The sequence below is a fragment of the Cygnus olor genome, chromosome 19 (genome assembly GCF_009769625.2).
Source record: "Cygnus olor isolate bCygOlo1 chromosome 19, bCygOlo1.pri.v2, whole genome shotgun sequence".
NCBI classification, from domain to species: Eukaryota; Metazoa; Chordata; class Aves; order Anseriformes; family Anatidae; genus Cygnus; species Cygnus olor.
The window spans coordinates 1,085,135-1,108,662 of NC_049187.1; the positions used below are offsets into that span (position 1 = coordinate 1,085,135).

The 23,528-nt window shown below is 45.2% G+C and overlaps 1 protein-coding gene across 7 annotated transcripts in view; it reads right to left on the reverse strand.

Annotated features, from left to right (window-relative positions):
* The window catches only part of ZNF618 (zinc finger protein 618), a 165,652-nt gene that overhangs the window by 29,448 nt on the left and 112,676 nt on the right, over positions 1–23,528 (reverse strand). For 5 of the 7 annotated variants that reach the window (XM_040532085.1, XM_040532086.1, XM_040532084.1 and 2 more), the window contains 7 exons: positions 15,799–15,888; positions 14,358–14,393; positions 13,577–13,654; positions 12,472–12,561; positions 4,920–5,108; positions 1,405–1,488; positions 257–313 (listed from right to left, as the gene is read on the reverse strand). In XM_040532085.1, coding sequence (XP_040388019.1) covers positions 257–313; positions 1,405–1,488; positions 4,920–5,108; positions 12,472–12,561; positions 13,577–13,654; positions 14,358–14,393; positions 15,799–15,888 — 624 coding nt within the window. The remainder of the gene's footprint in view (positions 1–256; positions 314–1,404; positions 1,489–4,919; positions 5,109–12,471; positions 12,562–13,576; positions 13,655–14,357; positions 14,394–15,798; positions 15,889–23,528) is intronic. The other 2 variants (XM_040532083.1, XM_040532081.1) reach the window with 1 other exon arrangement.

Here is a 23,528-nt window from a genome sequence, read left to right on the forward strand (position 1 = left end):
AAGCACTCATACTACCCACAGAAGACAAGACATGGGGAGCAGGCCTGCTGAGAGGCAAGTGGCCACTTTCAGAGCAGAAAGTCAGGCTAACAGCTCTTGGCAGTCAGCGAACTACATCTGTCTTCTGTCATGTCTAACGGCCTGGTTTGGCTGACTGAAGACAGACTTGTCCAGCCCCTAAGCTCTCCTGACTGCTGCTACCCAAGTGGAAGAGGACTAGAGAGTATAAGGGCCTGAAACACAGAGACAAGCTCACCTGATGGGTTCTGCTTACATCTCTTTTCTTTAGGTTTTTCTGTCCCCGAATGAACAGCTGTAATTGTGGTGAATGCTTGGATTAGTACAGGGTTGTTCCCCAAAACAAAACACAGCATTTCAGTAACAACTTTTTTTCCCCATTCACTATCACCCACTCTGCTACCGCACGTGGGTTTTCCAACACCACTCCATTCCCTTTTAACACAGTTGTACAGGCCCCTCATTTGCTTCAGAGGCAGACAAACCCCCAAGGCAGACACTATGCAACCTGCTGCAGGGAGAAATCCCTTTCCTTACCTGTCCATTCCAGCTAGCAGCATTGTGAACACCATGTGTTTTGGTACTCTTGAATGGGAATGGAGGGAGGCCAGCCTTTTCTACTGGCATATTATTTATCTCTGAAATTACAATTATCACTGAAATTACAATACATCTGGTTTGTCTGTCAAGCTTCAATTAGGGAGCGTAAGAGAATGGCAGTGTCCCACTTGAAGGCAGGGGGATAGATAAGCACGACGAAAATCTTGTAAGGAAGACTGTATAAATTGTGTTGTCTAGGAGATTGTCTAGGCAAGTGGTTATATTTAGTTACTACCACTTGGACTTAAAACTCAAAGGAGACTCCAGAAGTAGGGTAAATTCTGGTCTCACATCTGCACATCTCATATATTGTGACCTCCATAAAGCAAATTCACAAACAGCTGGCCTTCAGTTACAGTGATTTGTAAATATATTGCCACAGTGAGCATCACAGTAATATGCACACTGCTGTTCTATTTATGGTCCCCGGAGTTCTCTTACATATTCCAAATGGTTTTGCTTCACAAGTCCTTTACTGACACACAGACAAAGAATGAGTACTGCTTTATCTCCATCCATATTCCCCCTTCTCTACATCTTTGTTCCCCACTGAAAAAATTATGGTAAAGCACCAGGACTTAGGAGCAGAATCTCCAGAGAGTAATTTGTACAGGCTCTGGAGTGGCAGGAACCTGGGGGGGATTGACAAGAGGACAACACCCCAGGAAGGCTGTCTGTCTGCAAGCTTAAAGTAGGTTCCCCAGATATATAATCACCAATCACAGCTGAATACTGCCCTGGAGAGGATCGTGGTAAGGTACAGCAGGAGGGAGTGAACACACTTACCGCTGGAGTTCTGAGAATTGCTGTTTGTTTCTTCAAAGTTGTTTTGCGCTTTGCCTTCCACTCTCCTGCTGAAAGCACTTTCTGCTGGGTGGAGAACAAAGCAGGGATGGTGACTGGTCAATACTGGACAAGGGACTATAACAAAAGGAGGCAGACGACATGTTCCCTGTGCCATGTAATCACATACCCTGAATACGGCCAAAAAGTGAAATACCTTGCTTTGGAGGACAATGGGACAGATTAATTGAAAAGATAACAGGTAGATTTTTTTTGTTATTGCCTTCTGTCTGAGGTGGTCTGCAGTAACTCCCTACAGAGCCTATGAGTACCAGCCCTGACTGATCCAGAAGGGTCATGCCTTTCTCCCCTCCAAAACTAAATCAAAACAAAAACACTCTTATCTTACCCTTCCTTAAGGCAATATGCAGCCCTCAAAGCTTCTGGCACAGGTGACTAGGCCTGCAGATTGAATTCACGTCCTCACTATGACATTTAGAGTGTCACCTAATGAATCCCTACATCAGCTCTCCCCATGCTTCCCAGTCATCCACATTCCTTCCCTAAACATCGTCCCTGAAATGTTCAAGTGGAGGACTGAAGGGCTGTCTCAGAGTCTGCCCACGATGTCTGGAAAAGCTGTGGTGGATCCCCAGCCCTCCTGTGCTTCCCAACAGCGAGCTCACCTTACCCCTACCCAACGCCATGCAGGCAGGCCCTGCTCCTCTGCACCGTGTGGCTGGCACAATTCAGCACCGGAGCAGAACCACTTCCCAGTCCCTGTAGCGGAAGGACTACTCCTTCAATGTGCAGACGTGGCTGCGTGACCCTGGCAATAGCTGGTGTCCTAAAATATCACCGTACAGCACATCTGAGGTGCCACCCATCCTTCTCAGGCCAATGTTCCTTAGCCCAAGTTCAACAGTACAAGGAGTGTCAGGTCTTACCTTGCTTCAACTGGGTTTGCAATATCTGGGCGAGTATATTTGCTGTAGTGACTCAAAGGGTCAATTAGAGATCAGTAAAATGACAGGTGAACTTGCCAAACTACTGTGTATGGTCTATGCTGCATAGACTCTTGCCATATGTGGACTCATTCATGAAGTCCAGTGTCACCCAATGGGTTCACCTGAACGTGGCCTAGCACAGCTCTGCTGGGCTGAGCAGCATACAAATTGTATAGGGAGGGTGTTTGGGAAAAGAAATATTTAATTCAGGAATGACAGGGACTGCTGCAAATTGATTTCAGATAATTGTTTCATTTTGTGTTTCTGCAGACAGCGGAGCACTCGGCACTGCTGTCCTGACTTTTGTGTGGATGCCCCAGCCACCTCATGGCCCCCTCATGGCTCAGACACAAGGGCTGTATGTCTGACGTGGCTCCAAAAGACCTGAACAGCATGAAGCTCCCAGACCACAAATTTTCGCCCAGCCAATCCTTAGTGGACCCTTCCAGTGCTGAGCAGGTTCCTCAAACTCTCCACTACATTCCTGATTCTTTCTCATATGCAGAATAGGACAACTTGGTAATCAAATCAGTTAACCATAACTACATAAAACAGAGCTGAAAAAGAGCTAGATACATTATCTAGTCTATCCCCTTCAACAGGTAAATAATAGGAACAAGTGACCTTAAGTAACCAGCAAATCAGATGGCATAGTGGGAAAATAAAACCATGACAAAATGGATTTGGCGAACCTACCCCTAAAGAGACCCAGGTTCAAATCCTGGCTTATGTCACAAGTGAAAGTGAGTTGGAGGTCTCCAAAACTGTTTGGAAAAAAATTGCATGGTGGTTTTGTCCTTATCCCCAATCCTTTTTATTTTGCCATGTCTGGCTATAAGAAAAAAATGGTTTAATGCATCTCCTTGGACTTACTCTGTCCTTCCCACATCAGAGATAGCAGTTGACACAAGTTGTCTCTCTCCTCCTTGTACCTGAAACTTTTGCATGTGAAGCAAAATTCTCTGCTGTACGAAAAGTAATTGCCAATCCACCACGTGGCTATGAAATCCAAATACCACCAGTGGAGTGGTGTTCCACCATCTCTGGTGTTATCCAGGCCCACATGAAACGCTTCTAACTGCAACACTCGGAAGGCATCCCTTCTTGAGACTGTCTTCCTGATAGGTGTTATGGTCGATGCATTTGTGCCAGAAATTCAAATGCCACTCAGATTGCGTTTGTACAAGAAGCTGCCTTGAAAGACACCATGGAAAACACGCCACCAGACAGATATGCTAGGACCCCCAAACAAAATATTCTTTCTTGAAGATCAATCTACCAGGCTCAAGCATCATGAAATTCCTTCCTACATACAGGAAGAGAACAGTTCAAACTTTTTATCCAATGCATCAATATTCTTTTCGGTTAAAGTAGTGGGGAAAAAATGTCCCTGTATAAAACTTATCTCCCAGTTATTGCTCAGATGAATCTGGACTCAGGAAGACTCCCAGTTAGGCTCTTTCTGCTTCTGAAAGAGACACGAGACTAGAAGAAGTTGTCACAAGCTTACATAAATAATGAAAAAGGTTGCTCAGCTTGAACACCTAAATTGGTTGAACTGGATAGACCTTAAATCAGTAATAAAATCATATTAATATTTAAGACGTGCAATAACAATATGGAATTTCAGGACCCACAAGATATAAGAAGACAGGTCACACTGCAACATCTGGTAGCTGTGGACATGTGTCATCTAACAAAAAATCACCCTTATTCAGCATCCTGTGGCCTCTCCCACCTCTGCTTCTCAGGATCTGTCCATGCCAGACTATTCAGAGGTGTTTAAACAGCTGATTAACCTGCCCTTCTCCTGTACTGATATGGAATACGTATCTACCAATCCCACAGATTTAAGAGCTCTTCCCTGCTGTCTAGATATGTGAATACTATGTCTCACATTCTATTTATTAATTGATTTTTTTTTAATTTGATCTTGTTTGGAGAGAGGGAACAAAGGGAAGATCCACCTTAACTTGAGTTTTCTGACACCTCTGTAATTGTTCTGTCCCATTAATTCTGCTGCTGGAGCCCATGTTATCTCCCAGTGGTTCCTGTGGGGAGTGGAGCACTGTGAAAACACCTGTACTCCATTTCATTTGCCCAGGCCCAGGCTTAACCCTGAAGATATCTGCTTGAGAGAAATGAAAACTAAAAGCCAAACAAAGCTGAAAAATGAATAAAAATCTCCATACCTGACAAACTACTAAAGCCAATCCTTGTCAGAAAGCTCTCCTCAGTTTGTGACACCAGGATTTGAAACAGGGTCTTTTGTACCTTGTGGTTACCACAATGTTTTAAAAAACAAAAACTTGTCATTGGGTTATGAAGACCTACTGCTGATCTGAATTTTTATTTATATTGTGCCAAAGGGTCTAATCCCCTCAACTGCTTCTGGGAGGAGCTTTTCTGGGACAGTCATGGATGGAGCAGACTGAGTCCAGGAAGGGTCAAAAGCCAACCCAGGGGACACTAAGCAGTTAAGAAAGTTGATGGTAGAAAGGCAATTGGTACCTGTGATGGCCTTGCTTCCTGGGGATCCAGAATTTGGAGCGCGGAACATCTGGGATTGGGATGCCGGTGGGACACCGGAGGGGGTGCGGTGCAGGAGGGTAGAACATCGGTTTATTGAAGACGGTGTTTTTTTGCTGGATTGGCTCCCCTGTGTCTTCACTGCCACGAAGAGTGGAGATCGAGAGAACTCTGGATATGAACACTCAGAACTAGTGCCTGGACAGTCAGTCAGCTCCCAGACCGTGTGCCTTCTGGGAGGGTTGCTTTCTAACAGCCATGCTCACGAATCCCTTGCATGGGGACCTGCAGCAACTGTGGATCCACTGATCCCAAGTAACAAAATTGTTTTCCCCACTCACCCGAGGGGAGAGATTCTTGAAGCTTATTACTTCCCTTCCACACCTTTAACTGCCACATGACCAACCCATTCCTACTCCAGTAGGAATCACCCCATCCATCTAGGATTCCTATTTGATTGCCATGGCCTGGTTGGATGTACCTGCAACTTTGTGCTCCATTTCCATGTCAGGAAGAGGCTGAACTTTGTTAAAAGATTTCTAATGTGCTAGTCAGAGCTCTACACGGGGAGAGGTTTACACCTTTGTTCCTTGAGCCTTACACATGTTCTAGAGAACCCTGGCTACGTTCCTTGTCTGTTTAACAATATAAAGCAAATGGCACTGTCTGTTTGTAATGGAAAGGAATTATGAAGCAGAGTTCTCATCCTGCAAGTCAGGAAAGACTTTTTGGTCCCCATCTCCACACAAATGCTGGTGGCACATGGAAAAGTTCTCAATATTACTGGGGTATGCTCTTTGAATACACCTCAGCTACATTTTGGTCTCTGCAGTGCACAGTGAGGATCACCAGGAACTTTCAATGCCAAAAGTCATATGAAAAGCTCTTGGGAGGACAGCCCTTTGTCTAGGCCTCATTGATTAAAAAAAAAAAAAAAAAGATACAGAAACAGAGAAACAACCTAAAAACACCCTTCATTCCTCAGTGACTTCTTCCATGGAAATGTGGATGTAGCTCCTGAAGTCAAGACCCACTCCAACCAACTGCAAAGAATCACTAACGAACAGGGTTCACGTTACCCACAACCCAAGCTCATTAGCAGCAATTTCTGTACTTGGGTGATATTTCAAGATGCCTACGACTGGATGGTAACACCAGTAACCTGCTAATCCTGTATAGTGTAACTCAGAAACACTTAACCACATTGAGCAGTTCTCAGTCATGGACTGCCACAGCAGCACAACAGCCTGCCTCTGAAGCAGGCAAGGAGAAAAGTCCGAGGCTGGGACTGGATGCTCATTTCCTAAATCCCATGAGACATTACAGAATTGCTCTCATCTTTTCCTGCCAGAGGTCAACAGCATGGCAGAGTGATGATGAGTACTTTCAAAGCAACCTGCAAACAGATACTCAAAGGAAACATTTTTTTTTGTTTCATTTGATCTGTTACAGAGATCCAAGATGACATTTCCTGAAAATGTTTTAGTGTACTTCTGCAGGCGAGTCTACACTAGGTTTTCTCATAGTTTAGGTCAAGATACTTCTCTGCTTGGTCTCTGGCCAGCTGAATAGGCAGAAGGCTTGCTTTTGCTTCCTAGACTTCACTTCATCTCCACGGATAATTCTCCTCCAGTTGCTGCCAAAGTGCCAGCACATACGTAGTCAGATATGACAATTTCCTGCTTACGTGTCATTTAATTTCCAACTACGCCTGTTCCTACCAACTGTTGCTTTATTTCCCCATCTATACCAAATGAAGAAGCAATCAGTCAGCCAACTATTCAATGTCAGAAACAGTGGGTCATTGCAAAACCCTGCTCCTTCTGTGAGATCTGAAGGAAGAAGTCTGAATGCTCTGAAGACCTCCAAAATGACTTCTTTTTCCTCCCAACTTAAACAAATACGATGTCATGGCTTGTATCAGGGATAAACAGGCTGACTGTTTGGTCTCAAACCTGTGATGTAGCAGGAGACCTGGCTTTAGTCCTCTCCCTCTCCAGCTGTACAGTTCAAATTCAGGCTCCAGAGAGAAGGCTGCTCCATCTGACACTAGGCAGAGACAGAGTTTGAGCCAGCAAGGCAAGACAGACAAAAGAATATTAGCACTAGCAGTCTTGAGGATGCTAGTAACTCACTGAAAACATGTTTTAGAATTTAGCTCACCAGATGACAAATTTCCTCTGAAGACTAAGCAACATATGTAGAGATGATCACGTAGCTCCTCTGTTCTGCTCTTGATAAGGAGTCTTCATTGTGGAACTCACTGCCTCAGGCTGATGAAAAGGCCAAGTTCAAGATATTTCCACAAATTAAAACACTGAATTGCTGAATGGCTACAAAAACCTCCTGCCTCAAAATCTGCAGGTAGACAGCAAGACTGGAGACAGCATTATGGACAGATGATCCCATAACTGCTGCTACAGAATATTATTTTTAAACTTTCTCAGACATCATCTGAGATATGCCCCAGTTGAGGCTGACAAATTGGAAAAGGGAGGGCAATAGAGAAGTTTCAGCTGTTGGTGCATCCCCACCATATCAAACTTAGAGAAGCATCGGTTCTTTATTTCTCCCCTTTTTTTAATCAGTGACCTTGAGTAACACCCCAAACTTCATTAAAAAGTTTTTAAATGATCCAACACCTAGTAGAAAAAGATGTAACATGGAGATTAAGACTCACTGAATGATCTCCAATCAGTTGTTAAACTAAACTGAGTGCACCGTGCTATAGCCACACAAAATGGCACGGAAGTGCACACTGTGTACTAAAGAAGACCGACAATGCAGGTGATAATAAAAAGATAGGGGACTCCTCCCTGGCAGCAGAAAAAAAGAGCTTGGTAGTTGCAATGCATGGTCACAATGGCTGTAGAAGTGCTCTCAGGGCAATGCTGTGGCTAAAGCAACTGAGGTACTCTTTGGGTATACAAACACTCCCAAAGAGGATCAGGAAGACATTAACTCTCTGTTCTTCCCTATCACAACAGAGAAGGTTGTCAGATTATCTGAGTAATTTAACTTATTCCAGGTAAAAGTTCTGGCTAATAATTTGCGTATCACATTTCTTCAGAAACATTTTGTCAGGACAGATAAGGAAGTATGGCAAGAAAGCCATTCAGATGGTTTGGATGGAATTACGCAATCACCTCTGGAGAAAAACCTCCCTTTAATGAATATGATGGAAAGGGATTCCTTAGCAATGGCTTAAAATCCCATATGCTGAGTGGAGACCTCCCCTATTGGAAACAGAACTTTCCACAGGAAAGACTCTATGCTCAAATCTATCAAATTCTTAACGTGCTTCTCTACACAAACACATGTTTTTGTTGTATTACAAATGCAGGCCTGTGCAGTCTGTTGCTAAGGCACTTTGTGTCTAGAGAGTGAGAAAAAACAGGAAACTCACAAGTTTCACTCACTGAAACGGAGGAAGCAAAGACACACAAATGGAATCTGGAATTTTTTTCTTTGTTAGGTAGGACTTAAGTGGAAACATGACATGCTACCAAAAAGGATTGCTTTCCTTAAGAGAAAAAGCCATGATGACAGCTGTCTTTAAGAAGCACTGCAAGTGTGTAAGCAATTTTGATGAACAAATTGTATCCAGTGCCCTTTACAACAAGAAAAATAATTTAGCAGCCAGGCCTGATGAACTTCTGTAAGTCTCTCAGGTGTCATGATGCAGGAAGTCTGGATGCAGGCAGTCTTTTTCATGGTGCAGTCTGGCTGTCCCCTCAGAAGCCAAGCACAGCTACGGGGCTGGCAGGGCAGGGGCCTCACTAGCCAGAACCCATCCTACGGCCTCCAAAAGGTGAACAGGGCAGGCAAGAGATGGAAGCCAGGTTCAATCAAAAGTCCAGATTATCAGGCAAGTTCTTGGTGATGAGGGATGTCTGTGATCAAGCTGACAAGTCAATTCACAGGTCAGAGGCAGGATCAGGTCTCATGAGAATAACCAGGGTTAGCCACAGCCCAGCAATCCTCGAGGAGGTCCAGAGCGATGTGACAGGGTTGAGGTCAAGCTGAGAGGTCTACAGGCCAGGGTCCAGATCTACATGTCTACAACTGAGCTGTAGACTGATATCCCGTAGTGTTGTACAGGCAGAGACTAAAACAGCTGAACTGACACAGGGGTTTTGTGTGTGGGTGGAGGCCCCATGTGAGGCTAGCCAGGGCCACCCAGATTTATTAGTGCACTCAGGGCCCTAACATCACTTCAGATTTTCATCCTGGAAGCAATGGATGTGGATAGCTGTGTGGATTTTAGAGCTCTCACCACATGCTTCCATGACTGGAGTCTGTTGCCATACCTGCAGTTACCAGAAGAGTGCACACTCTTGAGCCTGGACTTAGCAAGCTAAAACACAATCTCAGTAGCTTTTCTAACCAGTCCACGTCTCAAAGGCACTAGGTTTTCTCTGCATCCACAATAGCACAGCCACCACCTGCAAATGTTCCAAATTACAGAGCAGACAGAGCTGTGAGAGGACAGAAAGAAACCTCTGAACCCTCCCTCATGTGCACCTCCATTCAGAGACATTTCTAAACCAGTGACAACAAACATGCCTACAATCCATTTCCACAATCCATTTCTTTTTGAAACACCCTTCTTAGAGTGAATAGACCTCTTGGCTGATAGAAACATTGTAAGAATCAGTATTTTAGAAGAGTAATAACCCAGTTCTAGGCACAGGAAAAAGCTCTTTCTCCTCACTAACAAAAGGGGAGTTCTGAAGGAGATATTTGGCATTAACAATTCCAGGGAACCCCACAGCAGAGCACTTTTTCAGACAGCAGGTATCCAGTAGCACTGACCAAAAATTATCCTGGAAGGCCCCAGAGACTCTGCAGGATATAAGTCCTTGTTTTAGCCTCTTTTCAGTAACTTTTAATCCATTATCACAGAAAACCAGAAAGACAGGCTCCGGAAGGGAAGCTTGCACTCAGGCAGAGAGACCCAGAAAGCTGGACTGGTAATGGTGAAGTGTGTTCCTTACCCCAATAAGGCTAATTTTTCAGCATTTGCCATATAAACACAAGAACAAGGCCAGGGTAAAGACAGAGTCTCATTCTTACTTCCTCTGGTTGCTAGGGGATGAGAAAAAACAGTTGTGCACTGCATCAAAAGTCAGGTGTTTGCAGCTACCTCACAGGACCTTGGTTTAAATGAAGAGCAGAGTCTGAACATAGCAAGTTGGGAGGATGTACTGGCCAGCCTTTCTTGGGAGCTTAACCACACCCCGTATGTTCATCAGGGATTGCAGTTTGTCACTGTAAATCATAAAGCTTACTGGTCATGGCAACTAGGAGAGGAAAAAAATGTAAAAAAAAAAAATAAATTTGTAAGGAGGGTTTAAACCTTATGACAGTATTATCCTGATCTGATCTCATGCATCCTCATAGTTAAAAGATAATTGCTGAAAGGACTGGACTTGTTCTCTCAGTGACTGCTGGTTCTAGTCTTCGGTGGGAACAGCTTCTTTCTCCTTTGCAAAGGCTACTGCAGAAACCATGGTGCAAGAATGGCTTTAATCTCACCATTCAAAACAATGTGCCTCCTCCTCCAAAACTGGTGACCACTGGAAAAACCATAGCTTCCTGCTTGGCAAATCCCTGCCTAACACAGGGGAGCTCCTGACCCTTTAGGGTTCAGGTTTATCTCAGCAGCTCTCCTGGCACTTGGCAAAATGGCTTTCTGACTTCTCCCACATTGCAGTTTCAGACTGTTCTGGCTTCTAGCAGCCAAAAAATGTACATCAGGCCCACAGCACTAGCCCTAACCCTCATGCTGAGCAGATGATCCTACAGCTGCACTCTGCTCAGGAAGAAGGGCAGTATCCACATGGACCATTTGTATCTGCAGTCAGACCTGCAGGGCCCACTTCAGGCAAATTCCTCTCAAAGAAGAACAGTTGTGTGTTTCTGTTATGCTGGATAGCCTGGACTGGAACCAGCAGCTGCAGACTATTATTACAGATGGCTGGGAGGGTGGAGAGATATCCTTAGTGATAAATCCCCTTCAAATGGGATGTACTGAGAAGATAAGAATCTGTTCTTGTTGAGCAGAGATTTGATGAACACTCATCACAGCACACTGCTCCGTAGCTATACAACTACTAAGTTTCTTTGATTATCTGTACAGGGGTGGACTAAAGACACCAAAGTCTCAGTGTCTATGGGCCCCTCTATACTCATAGATCAATCTACTACTGATCACCTCCAGCAGCTTTTCTGAGGACCTGAAAACACCTGAGTTAAGACTGCTGTCTCCTCTGGGAAGTGGAGTTTGAGTGTGTAGGGATGTTTAGGAATACCTCTCACATGTGCAACCGTAAGTTAGTTCCCTTGGGCAGATGGGAGATAAGCAGATTGACTATGTGAGGGTGGTGGCAGAGATATTCCAGGCCCCACACCTTCTACCGTCATCCTGGTACATCTCCATGCCCCAGAGAACCTGGATGGGAGCTGTCAAGAGCCACCAAGCCTTGACCTACCTTCAAAGTGATGGTCTGGTGGACTATGTTCCCAATTTTTTTCTACGTATGTCTAAAACTAAAGCTGCCTCATTAGAATAACTCTAAAGTCTAACTTAAGCTCAATTTGGTGAGGAAGGAGTATGCACTCCCTCTGCTGGCTGTGGATGAGCAGCTAACAAAACCAACTTAAACTAATGAACTCAGCTCATCCATCCCCATCATCAGCCAAAATGCTGGCAGCCGGACAAATGTGGGCAAAAGAGCAACCATGCTGGCTCACAGCATTAAAATTGCAATGTGGCACAGGGCGATGCTATGAAAGAAGCATGAAGTTCAGGGGCTAAGAACTTCCCTGCATGCTTTTAAAGCATCCCAAACCAGCACATAGCAAGAATTTCTCTCAATTGTTTCACTAGACTTTTGCACTGAATTACACTTAATTGCTCATTACAACCTCCCCTTTGTCTGGGGAGTGCAGATCGTAGTGTCCCTCCAGAGTGCAGATCGTAGTGTCGTGTAGTATGCTGAGAACTGCCTTTTCCCGAGCTCCCTGAAATAAATATTTTATTGCCTGTGATTTAGTAGTAAGCTGCCAAGGTAATTTACATGATTTTGAATACCAGTTTGAACTCGCTGTCTGCAATAGTTTCTCAGAAGCTCAAAAGAAAGACGCTCCCCCCCCAGCATGTACTCATTTATTTAGGGGAGGCTAGAAAAGTTTGTGCATCACTTTTTTATATATACTTAAGGTACTGGAACTTTCAGTTAAACAACAAAATCATGTATCAAACCCCCACGGAACACATAAGGAATTGCATGGGTTTTGGTAAAAGTTCAGTGACTTTATAGACCTAACAGTAACAGTGCCCCTCTAAGAGGAGATTTCAGCTCAGCTTTGCAGTGGTCTGGTCAGCACATGATCTGTGGCCTGCCAGCTGCAATCCCACAGGGTCCAGTGGAAGGATCCACAAGAGTGATACCCTCTCCTGCAGCCCTCATCATTTATCACCAACCACTGTAAATCACAGTCTGTAATAGATCTCCAGCAGGATACTCACTAATAGGTGCATGCAGCGCCACGTGTTCTTGGTATGGAGTGTAGTATTTGTACTGCTTGCCACAGAATTCACAGGTGTAATTGCCAGTTTCTGTGAAGATGAAATGCATTAAATAAAATTAGAAAAGAGTGCAGCATCCTCTCACACAATCACTGACTTCCTGACTCTTTACATAGAAACCGGGCCAGGTGACAAAAAACAGTAGAGCATTTTCCTCATGCACTAGGAACTTATCTGTCCTATAATTCACACATCCCTTTCCCCCCAAAAGGCAACAGTTAAAGCCGGTGCTCAGACTGATGGACCAGCTCCAGTAGAACTGCACAAGCTGCAAGAGATTATCCAAAATTGCAGCAGGTAAGTGTGTAAAACAAAACAGAGAATCCATTTCTGAAGTCAACATTACAGACAACACATTTTTGTCTTCTGGTTACAGACAGTTTGTGATGAATGGACAGCAGGGATAGTCAAATCAGGGAACAGAACTGTCAAGTTCAAGTCTTAATTACAGAATGTATATTGGAATTGTCAATTTGTCTTCAGGAGGATGCGCTTTTCTGTGCCAATCCATGTTTTGGGGGTACCTGAAATAATGAGGTAGTGTACCCATGCGCTGACACCTCCCGTTCCTGCCAGTGCTGGGAAGAACAGAACTGATAGGAAGCTGCAAGCCAAAGTAAAATCCAGGGTTAATCAATTGTTTCCAAAATTTATTGGGCAAAATCTGGTCCTCTGATCTCTTTGGTTGCACCCTGATCAGTTTGAAGAACCCACCAGAGAGGCAGTGTGCATGCAATCACCTGTCAACTCTGCCAGTATACCCTAAGACCCTCTCTAATCACTGCCAGTTTGCTTTTCTCCTCAACTGCTTTCCTCTTCTCTTAGCAAAGATCTTGAACAGAAAACATCACAAAGCTGCATTTCTCAGGGCCAGGGCTGGTGACGGTTGTTCATTTGAACCTAAACATATCTTTTAGCACTCCTAGGGTCCCAAAATCTATGCATAAGGCAGTGCATTCTGGTTTTACTAGAGGAACTCCACCTAGTGCCACATTTGAAACCATTGTGCTGCCTCTGATATTTGAAGCTCTAAAGTAAGTCATACTTGGACCAATCTTCTGGAACGGTTCCGGCTCCTCCTCCTTCACTTCATCTGCTGCTATGACGGCCTGGTCATAGGGGTCTGCAAGAGAACAGAACCAGCAAGAGAGCTGACAACACCCTCAGGTTTTCCTTCTACAGCTGCATAGGCACTGAATGCTCCTGCATCTGTAATGACATTTCGATCTGTAACAAGATTTCAAGACATGAATTACAAACCCAATGACCCCTCTGTCTGACTTGTCCCTCCTCCACCTCAGGTGCCCCAGTCAGATATTAACCCCCCTTCCAGCCCGGCAATTCAGAGCCTGATTTATATTTCCTGATTTTCTTCCAGTGCATTTCCCATCTAATGACGTTTTGATGTCTGAAAGTGGCCACAGTAATGCAGTCTGCAAGCAAGTCAGCTACCAAACACTGACCAGTGAATTTCTACCATCTAACACCACAGCTCGAAGCAAATCAGAACCCAACCCATTTTATAAAATAATGTAATTTATGCCTTGAACAATTCACTAAATCACCGGAGACATGAAACACCTGTTTCTTTGATTTTTCAGAAGCCTGATCAATTGTACGTACAACAAAAGCCTGGTATCTACTAGGGCTGGGCATTAACCTGGGCTGTACACACCAGGTGAGGCAGAGAGGATGCTCCTCTCCCACTGCAATCAGTGAAAAAACTCCCTTGACTCTTACAAGTGTAGAATCAGACCTGCTGTACCTGAATTACTGAATGCTTGAAAATGTTTGTGAAATAAAGCACACGAAGGATCACAGCTTACCTGCCCGGTTTTCTGGGGCACCTTCCACACTAAAAACTAACACAGAATAGAAGAAGGAGGGGAAGAAACAGAACAGAAATTAAATCCTTAAACGGCCTTGTTTTCCTCCTGTATTTCACGTACCGCTTTAGCACATTTCAGCCCCACAGAATACACCAGGCTTTGTGCCCCAGTCCCTCCTCTTCCCAGCATCCACGCAGGAACTATTTGAGCATGCCCAGCCCTAAAACACAGAGATTCTCAAGGCCTTTGTTCTGACACAGACTCAGCCCCACGTGAAGTTCAGGTGCACACCTGCCTCACACTTGTGTTTGCTGAGACACTACCACCCCCTCGGTGGAACCACGATGAACAGTGTCTTTGCAAAAGACAAGCGGAAGCCATTTCCAAAGCTCTCTCATAAGCCAAGGTAGCACTCCCTGAACCATAGCTATGAAGACACACTTCTGACAGGAGCAGACATGTCCATCCCACAGTGACTTTTAGCCCCGCTAATTTAATTTTAGGCCCCTGCGCAAGAACGGTAGTGTGTCATGGTGTACTGCAAGAGAACACTGGCTGCTCTTTGAGCACATTTAGATGTCCACATGTTCCACTGAAAAACAGCAAAACATTTACTGTGAAAATCCACTTGCTTTTCTGAGATGCTCCAGCTAACCAGAACTTTCTGCTTCCCAAGCAGTCTCTACCTAAAAATCTGCCAGGCCTCCCTCCTCAGCCAGGTGAGGAGCAACACCGACATGCTCACAGCATGTGCAGCGAGGGTTTGGAGTAAGTGTGGGCTCCAAGTTAAGGAGCTTTAAATGACCTGTAAGTATAGGCAGCCAAGCCAAAGACAGTATGTTGTTGCTTCTATTCCCCCCAATATAGAAAAAAGAAATGCACTGCTTCTGGAGGAAGATGTCTGCTTCTGTCTAAGCGTCACCCGCCTAGGCCACATCTACATTCACAAAGGAAAAATTAGCCTGACAACTGTATCACTTCACTACCACAGTGATTAACAAGAACAAAACAACATTTCTCAACTCTGAAACGTGGTTTCTCACAGAAGGGCATGTTAGGAACAAACCTGTGAAGTCAGAAACCAAAAAGCAACCAACTCTTGCCTAGGCAGTAGCCAGACTGACAATTTACCTTGAGGCACTCTGCTCTAGCATATCCATCTGATCCACGAACCTTAATACAGAAGGGAGGACTGCAAGGACCGCAGGTCCCAGCAGAGGGTGTTGTTTTGATGCATGCAAAGAGAATCAAGCCCAGCAGACTTCCTGCAGTGCCTGCAGACTGCCTCCCCTGACAAAGGCGAGTGAGGAATGCTGCGACACGTCCTGCACATCATGGGCTGCATGATCCTGCAGGACCACATTTTGCCTTCCCCAGGGCAACACAGCAACCACTTCTCATTTTAGTTTAGGTGTCTAAGTGTCAAAATAGTACTCACCATCCACGGCATGCAGGTCTCTGTGCTCTTGGAAGCAGCTATAATATTTATATTTTTTCCCGCAAATGTCACACGTGTACCTAAAGTTGTCTGTAGGAATAAGAAAACAGGCCACTTTAGAAACCTTGAAGTAAAAAGCAAGCACTCCAGAGTACACTGCTCAGTCAGAAAGCCCCATGCATTGATTCCCACACACCCTGCCGAATCTCTCAGGCACGCAGACAGCCACTGTCTCACACTGACCCCCCACGCTATGTAGCTTATCCTGAGGTATACTCTGTTTTTGATTTCAGTCAGGCAGCTCTGCTCTCCAGTAAAGCCTCCATAAGACGTCTCAGCAGGCCCTGCTGAAATCTCCTTTGGGAGTTCAGGGCTACAGTACTGGTCAGGGTGGGGACAAACTGGAAGAATTTAACACAGAGCCAAGGTACGCGCTGTTAGAAGCCGAAGATATAACACGCCACCTAAAACAAGGACTGGAAATGTATGCACGCTCCTGTCCACACCTGGTTCTCACTGCTGCTGCTAACTGATTGCTAACCGCACCCAGGATCCCGTATGGGCACATGAGAACAAACAAAACCAAAGAGAACCAGCAATTCAAAGCACAAAGGGCATCTGCCCAACGACAGGACCGACGCAGCCTGGTACCATACGTATCAGTACCCTCGACCCCCTCCCTTCAGCCCACAAAAAACATCCCCCCTTCACCACAGCTGTGTTCCTATCTTTTCATCCCCCACTGATACGTGCCGCTGGCTCCCTCAAAACACCAGCTCCCTCCCGTGTCCGTCCTGCTCAGGTGCCCACCCTCAGTGCTGCCTGCATGTCCCTTTGTCAGCGGAGAGACCCGCTGGCTCTCCATCCTGGGGGTCTCCCCTCCACCGGGATGCCTACGGCCACCACTCCCAGAGGAACACGCTGCGGTTTGAGGCTTGCAGCCTTCAGTCAGATTTGACTGGAATCACCATGGGGATGGACTGACAGACAGACAAACGTCTGCACAAACCCTGTCCCCTTCAGAGATCAGACTAAGAACCGAAAACGGCTTCAGAAGAGGAGTTATATTTTCCCCGCTGCTACAGCAGTGCTCTCTCAACCGTTCCGGAAGCGGACGCAGCGAGTTTTGCATTCAGGCACCCTGCTTCTGAGTCCTGCTGCACCTGCCAAGCTGGGGCAGTGATCTTCCAGCAGGCCCACTGGGAAACATCAGGAAAACGCCACTGGCACAGCTCAGATTTTACAGAGAACAGGAGGACAACCAGAGGAGGAAAGCCCCCAATGTACGCTCAGCTCTCTGTCAGTCTATGTGGCTGGCACCATCAGGGTGGGGAGGGGAAGTCAGGCAGATGCAAAAAGCTCGGGATGCTTATGAATCTGGTTTGCTCTGACTGGGGACAATGAAAGCCTTTGACCCAGATATTGCACCTGTGTAGGGAAAATCTGAGTAGGGGTGCTGTAACCCTGAGCACATCCTTGCTGGTCAGCTCAGTGAGGTTTTCCAGCTCCCGGTATCGGGCAACCACCTGCATCCACCAGTAGTCACCCCACTGAGACGTGCAGCGCTGTGCTTGTGGCCAGCCACAGCTGATGGCTTGTGTGCCTGTTGTGTGCCACCAGCCTGCTACAAACAAAGTGGAACGCATCAGCCCGTGTAGCCAGAAAGGATCTTTAATGTATTTTACTTCACACCAGGAGCAAGCGAGGACTGCACACACCAGCTGCTGTGCCTCCACAGACGAGCTGCCACTCCGTGAGCTCCCCTGCCGCAGCTCAGTTGTTTGCAGCCATGTGTGCATACAATTAGCGAAGTTAAGGCATTGTTTGTTTTCACCTCCTCCACGCTGCATTCAAACGCACCAGAGTGTGCGCATTAAGTAATCTTTTATTTTACTTGTCCACAATTTTATTTTTAACAAATAAATATTTAAAGCTCAGATGCAATGGTACAGTCTGATCACTCGGGTTCATCAGCCCTTGAGGTTTCAACACTAAATGAAGCATCACCTTCCACCCCTTTATTCTGCTTGGCAAAATAAAACTAGGAGCTATTGTGATGTGTAAGAGAAAAACGTTCAATATAATAGGTGTTAAATAGCTGGGCATTGTAACTTTACAACTGCTACCAAAAATATTTGTATCTTAATTAGAGCACAGCAATACTAAACTAGACATAAGGGATTTTAAAGAGTTCAGGCTGAATAAGTGAGATAGAGCCCAGGCACATAAACCAAGATGAAAAAGATCCTCTGCTTCAGACAGTGCACTGCTTAAGGAAGAGGAGGAGGAGAAGCAAAACACAAGAACATTCAAATGATAAAAGCACTGGTGGGTCACTGCAAAGATATGCACATCTAACAGCGGTTCATAAATAATCTTATGCAATCTCCTTCTGTAGTAGTACAATGGTGCAGAGGGTCTCAATCTACCTGGGACCCCGTTCAACAACAAAGGGAATCTAATGATTCCTCGTGAGTATCTGTGTATCTGCTGCAAAAAAATTCAATTATCAGCAAATAAAATTCGTAATGAGTCATCAGTAATCAGACTCACATCACCACGCATCCCAAAGACAAGAAACCAACCTCCTTTCTGAAGTGTAATGAGCCTTGGAGTAGATGAACTGAGGACTAATTCTTCAAAGGAGTACCAAATGCCAAGCACTTTCAATATCTCCATTTGGAAGAAGAAAACTATTACAGCCTTAGTTTGGAAGCAAAGTGCTCAATAAATAAGGAAACTCGTTAGAACAGAATAAAACTGAAAGCGAGGCACACCACGGCACTAGGATATCATCTCACACTCACGCAGGCACAGCTAGTTATAGTTTCTGTAACTTGAGAAGGACTGCAGGGATCATGCTGATAATGGCTGGGACTTGAAGGGGTGACCATGTGCTGGGTATGACCACTGCCTTTCCTAGGCAGTGTGGGCAAAATGGAAACACACACCAAGTATAATGGTGCAGTCCAGGAGAAAAGGTGTTTGCTTGTTTTGTTTGGAGACTGTTTTCCCCAAGGAAGAACAGCCTCCAGAGATTATATTGAAAAAAATCATTATGAGAAGAATTTGTTCCAGCTGGTATTGGTACTAATCTCTTCCTCTCCGCTTTGAAGGAGATAACACCCAGCAAACAGTGCCAAGTCTCAGACATGAGGAGGTTTACAGAGAATTCAGAAAGTACCAGGAGAGTGCCAATGTGTAGCTAAGCTTTCCCCTCTCTGAGCGGCGGTCACTCTTGCAGGGCTGGACCAAAGCGCCAGACTTCGTACCCAATAGAGCTGTCTGCTGACAGCTCTCAGGCACTTCCAGTGCTCTTCCCAGCCGCAGCAGCTCTTGGAAAAAAGGCAAAGCACCAGTCACATTACAAGGCAGCTCCTCAGATATGAAGCACTGGCATACTGAGATGGCAAACAGGCCATCATTTTTCAAGTACCCAAAAAAACAATTCTGTGGGACCTGAAGGCATTTTTGACCATTTTGCTTGCAAGTGCACCTCCCGTACAGGACAGGGAATGTGCTGCTCTTCTACGCCTGTCTCCAGGGGCTGCTGCCTGCTGGCTCCAGCCGAGTTGTCGTGTGGCCTGTGTTCAGCGATGACTTGTAGCTCCTGAAATACTGAAATACCCCGCCGTGGGGATGATCAGTCAGGTCATCTTTCTTCCCAAATGTAGCATTGAATATTTTGAGATCTTTTAGTTGTTTTGGTTCAGATATCCAGCAGAGAAGAAAACACACATCTCATTTTGGCAGGAAAGAGGGAGGGCAGAGAACATGTGCCCAACAGTGGCAGGCAAAAGAAACCAGGATTCATTGCTCAGGGCACTTGGCCCAGAGCCTCTGGATTTTGCTCTAGAAACTCAAGAAGGGAACAATAGCTATCAAACTTGCTGAAAGGTCAGGACTTCTGTATCTCAAGCTAAAAATACAGATCAATTAACCCGCCCCTCGTAAGTGCAGGAATCTCAGACCACACAAATTGCACACAAATTCAAGTTTCCACTGGGCTGACAGAGCGCTCTGCACAGCATCACAGAAACCCAGATTGGAAACAACTACATATATCATCCAGATGACATCCCTGCAAGGATGAGATCACATCCCATTGAGCATCCAGAATAACGGGGTCTCCGTACAACATGCTGCAGGAGCTACTTGAGGACTTCTCAAGGGAAACAACAAGTTTTGCCTGTCGCAGAACTCACATTCACCTTTTAAATCGAAGAAGCCACAAAAGCTACACGATACAGGAGCTCTCAGCAGCCAGACACTTCGTAGATACTCTTGAAACCAAAGCGATTCCACTCTCACCGAGCACTGCAGAGCTAGCTGTTTACTAGGGACAGACTCCAAATGTGGAAGAGCAAAACTGCTGAATGTAAGTTAGTAAATTGCAAGAGCCTACTGAATTACCCCTAAAACCCAGCAGTGTTCCAAGCTCATGTCAACAAAAAAGCAGCAAAATCAGAAAGGAGAAGAGGACAGTCTGGACAGCGCATTACGTGTCCTGCTCCTTGACTTCATGGTACCAGGAGCTCTGAGAACAGCCAAGGAAGCACTGATCTCCAGAATTCCATGTCCCCGGCTCACCTCAGGGAACAAGGTTTCCCAAGCAGTTCATAAAGTCCATCATTGACTGGGAAGGGTGACTGGATTTCTCGCGGCTAAGCCTGCTGCAATAGGTTTACTTGCCCTCTCTCTGCCTGAGGCTGTGGTATTTCTTTCTTTCTCCAGTCTCTGCTGGCAGATGCTGGAGTCCTGAAATGTCCTGCTGGTGATAAACGCAGTGGGCTGGAGATGGTGAGTGGCTGTGCAGAGTACCTGACAAAAGCACCATCTTTCCCAGGATGTCTGCCTCACAGAAGGGAACCACGAACAACTGCAGCACTCTTCATTGAGAGCCAAAGCCACCGCAACTGAACTACCTGATGCAAAGAAACAGGAAAGACTGGCATTTTCTGAGATACGTGCCACATGCCTGTCACCAGAAAACAGCTTTTCAAGCTGTGTCCAGCACAGACTACCTGAGCAGCCTCCCCAGAAAAAGACCCAGAGCGCAGCTACTGCGTCCTTACAACACAGCAGGGAGCAGAAACATCTGGCAGCCCTGCTTGCTTCTGTGTCTTCCACCCAGAGCAGCACAAAGACAGCTCTGGAGAGAGGCTTCTTCTGCCTTTTAGCAGCCTGAGGGGCACCTGGAAGGAAAGGAACACATTTATGGTTTCCTAAGCTCGCAGAATATTCCCCACACAGATTCAAGGCAATTCCTCTGACCTAGCCCCCAGCATCTTCAGGAGCTTCCTTCTAGATGCTGGACTGGCAGCGGGGAGAGGTAAAATGCATGCCTGCAGACACACAGCTTGCTGCCAGCAGACCTCCATCTACTCCTCATTCAAACTGTGCTGCAGCACTGAAGTTATGAGCTTTACACCTGCATTTTACAGCCAAGTAGAGAGTTGCCAGTAAAATCCATGACAATCTACATCAGAGCTCAACTCAAAGGTGTCTAATGGCAAAATTCCCTGGAAAGGGAGCAGGAGAGAGCCCAAAGTCAGCAGCAACCCCTTAAGGGGATTAAAGTATCCCAAGTTATATTAGTAAGGATTAAATAATAATAAAATCCAGAAATTTGGAAAGGACAGAAACCCTCACACAAATGCACAAGCCAGCTCCTAAGTGGGGTTTAGTAAAAAAACTTTCCCAGTGGGCAAACTATTCCAAGATCACTCATTTCATGATCACTTCCTTCTTTCCCATGAACATTTGGCCTTTGTCAGAAACACAAAAGACATTTAGACATGCACTGGCCCATCCTAGCATGGTGCTTCGCGTGCGTCTCAAAGGGTGTCCTAACTAACAAGCCAAGAAAAGGTAATCACAAACCCTGACACAGCCAGGTCAAACCCCTTGAGATAACCAACAAATGGTGCAGGCTGTGAGCTGTGGGCTGGTGAAGGGCTCAACGACAAGTGAGAGGGCACAGAGCCACCGGCGTGTGCTCAGGTTCTCAGTGCAGCATTTCAGAGCCCAGTCCCGACTCCTATGAGCAGCTGCTGCAGACACACTCGGCAGCTACGGGGCTGGCTTCACCTCACAGTGTTTTACAAGCTGCTTTCAAGCAGGCAGCCAGTGAGGTCCACGAATTCTGTGATGCTTTATCCAAACCACGTGTCAGCCGAATGTATCGACAAGACGGAGATTTCAATACAGACCCTCTGGAGCTGGATGTAATCCTTCCAGGTCAGGGAGCGTGATGCCAGACTAGCAGGAGATTCCATACAGCGGAGAATATCCCATATCCATTTCTGAAAGACAGCCCCCTGTTCATCATAGTCTCATGATCTCATATGGGTGGTTGTTGTGTTTTTTTTTTTTACCTTTGGGGGAGGAAAGTGTTCGGGTACTGCTCACTGGATGGTGGGACAGAAAAGACTTCCCAGGAGTCCTCAGGCTGCTACACATCAATGAGTTTCCTCCTTCCACACTTAAAAGTACGTTAAATTTGAATCAAAACAGACAGCAAATACCACCAATTTAAAGTGAAAATATTATGGCATTTTGCAATTATGCCCAAAATCAGCACTATGAACAGAATGTTCGGATTCCATGACACAAATCAGACACACCAGACAATATAATTAACGCCAGCAGATCTGGTTTCATGCTTTTTCATTCTGGTGTCACTTCAGGGGAGTGCTGGATTCTTTTTATTTAAATTGTAACTCAGTGCAAGATAAAGAATGTGGAAAAGAGAGTGTTAATGTTCTACTACCAGAATTTTGACAATGAACAGCATCAATTTTGCATAATTAAAAAATAGGTGTACTTGTACATACCTAACTTGTGACGCAATAAGATTTATTATTTTTTTACATTAAAAGGGATGCTGAATCTCCACAAGTGAAAAACTCAGTTCAGCTCACATTATGGAATTTTGCACAAGATATGATATGGGCCATTTTATTTTAAATTCCTCTGAAATCAAAAGCAGTTTAAGGTCTGACTGGGAACATACTCTACTCATCTGCCTCACAACTGTTTAGATTAAATGACGTAGCACCAAGAGTCGCGTAAAGGAAAACAAATCTCATCTTGACATTTTTGTACACATTTGTCCTTGACCAGAAATTTTGTTCTTACTGTGATTTCCAGATGGGTATTCATAGGATTCATGCATAGTTTCCAAAGTGGAAAGGAAAAGTTATAGTTAAATGACTGAACAGCACTAAAGAACAAATCCTGGCTTCCTAAACCTTCATAAGGACCAAGATCAAACTAAAATAAAATGGAATAATAAACTCTCTACAATTGTCTACGGTAATCCAGGCCTCTAACCTTTATGTCAGGTTGAAAGGAGGAAATTTTAAGAAGGTAACCATTGTATTGTTCTGCCTTTCCTGGTTTTAAAGTGAAAATACTGAGAACTATGGTGAGGTAAGCTGGATTAATCAACAGTGCAGACCGCTGCACTGTTGGATTGTTGTCTTGGCTTAAAAATGTTTGGGGTAGTGTTTTAATAAATCGTAAAAATACTTAAAATATATTTTTTCTGTGTTATTCAGATAAAACATTGTTGAAATACCAACATGCAGCTCAGCAGACAAAGGTGCAAGCTGAAAGAAGAATTTGGAATAATTAATGGCATTGCTGTTTGTATACCTTTTCCACTGCTAATTTTCAACCCATGTTGAAAGCTGGAAAGGGTATTGCTTCCTAACGAACATGGGAGG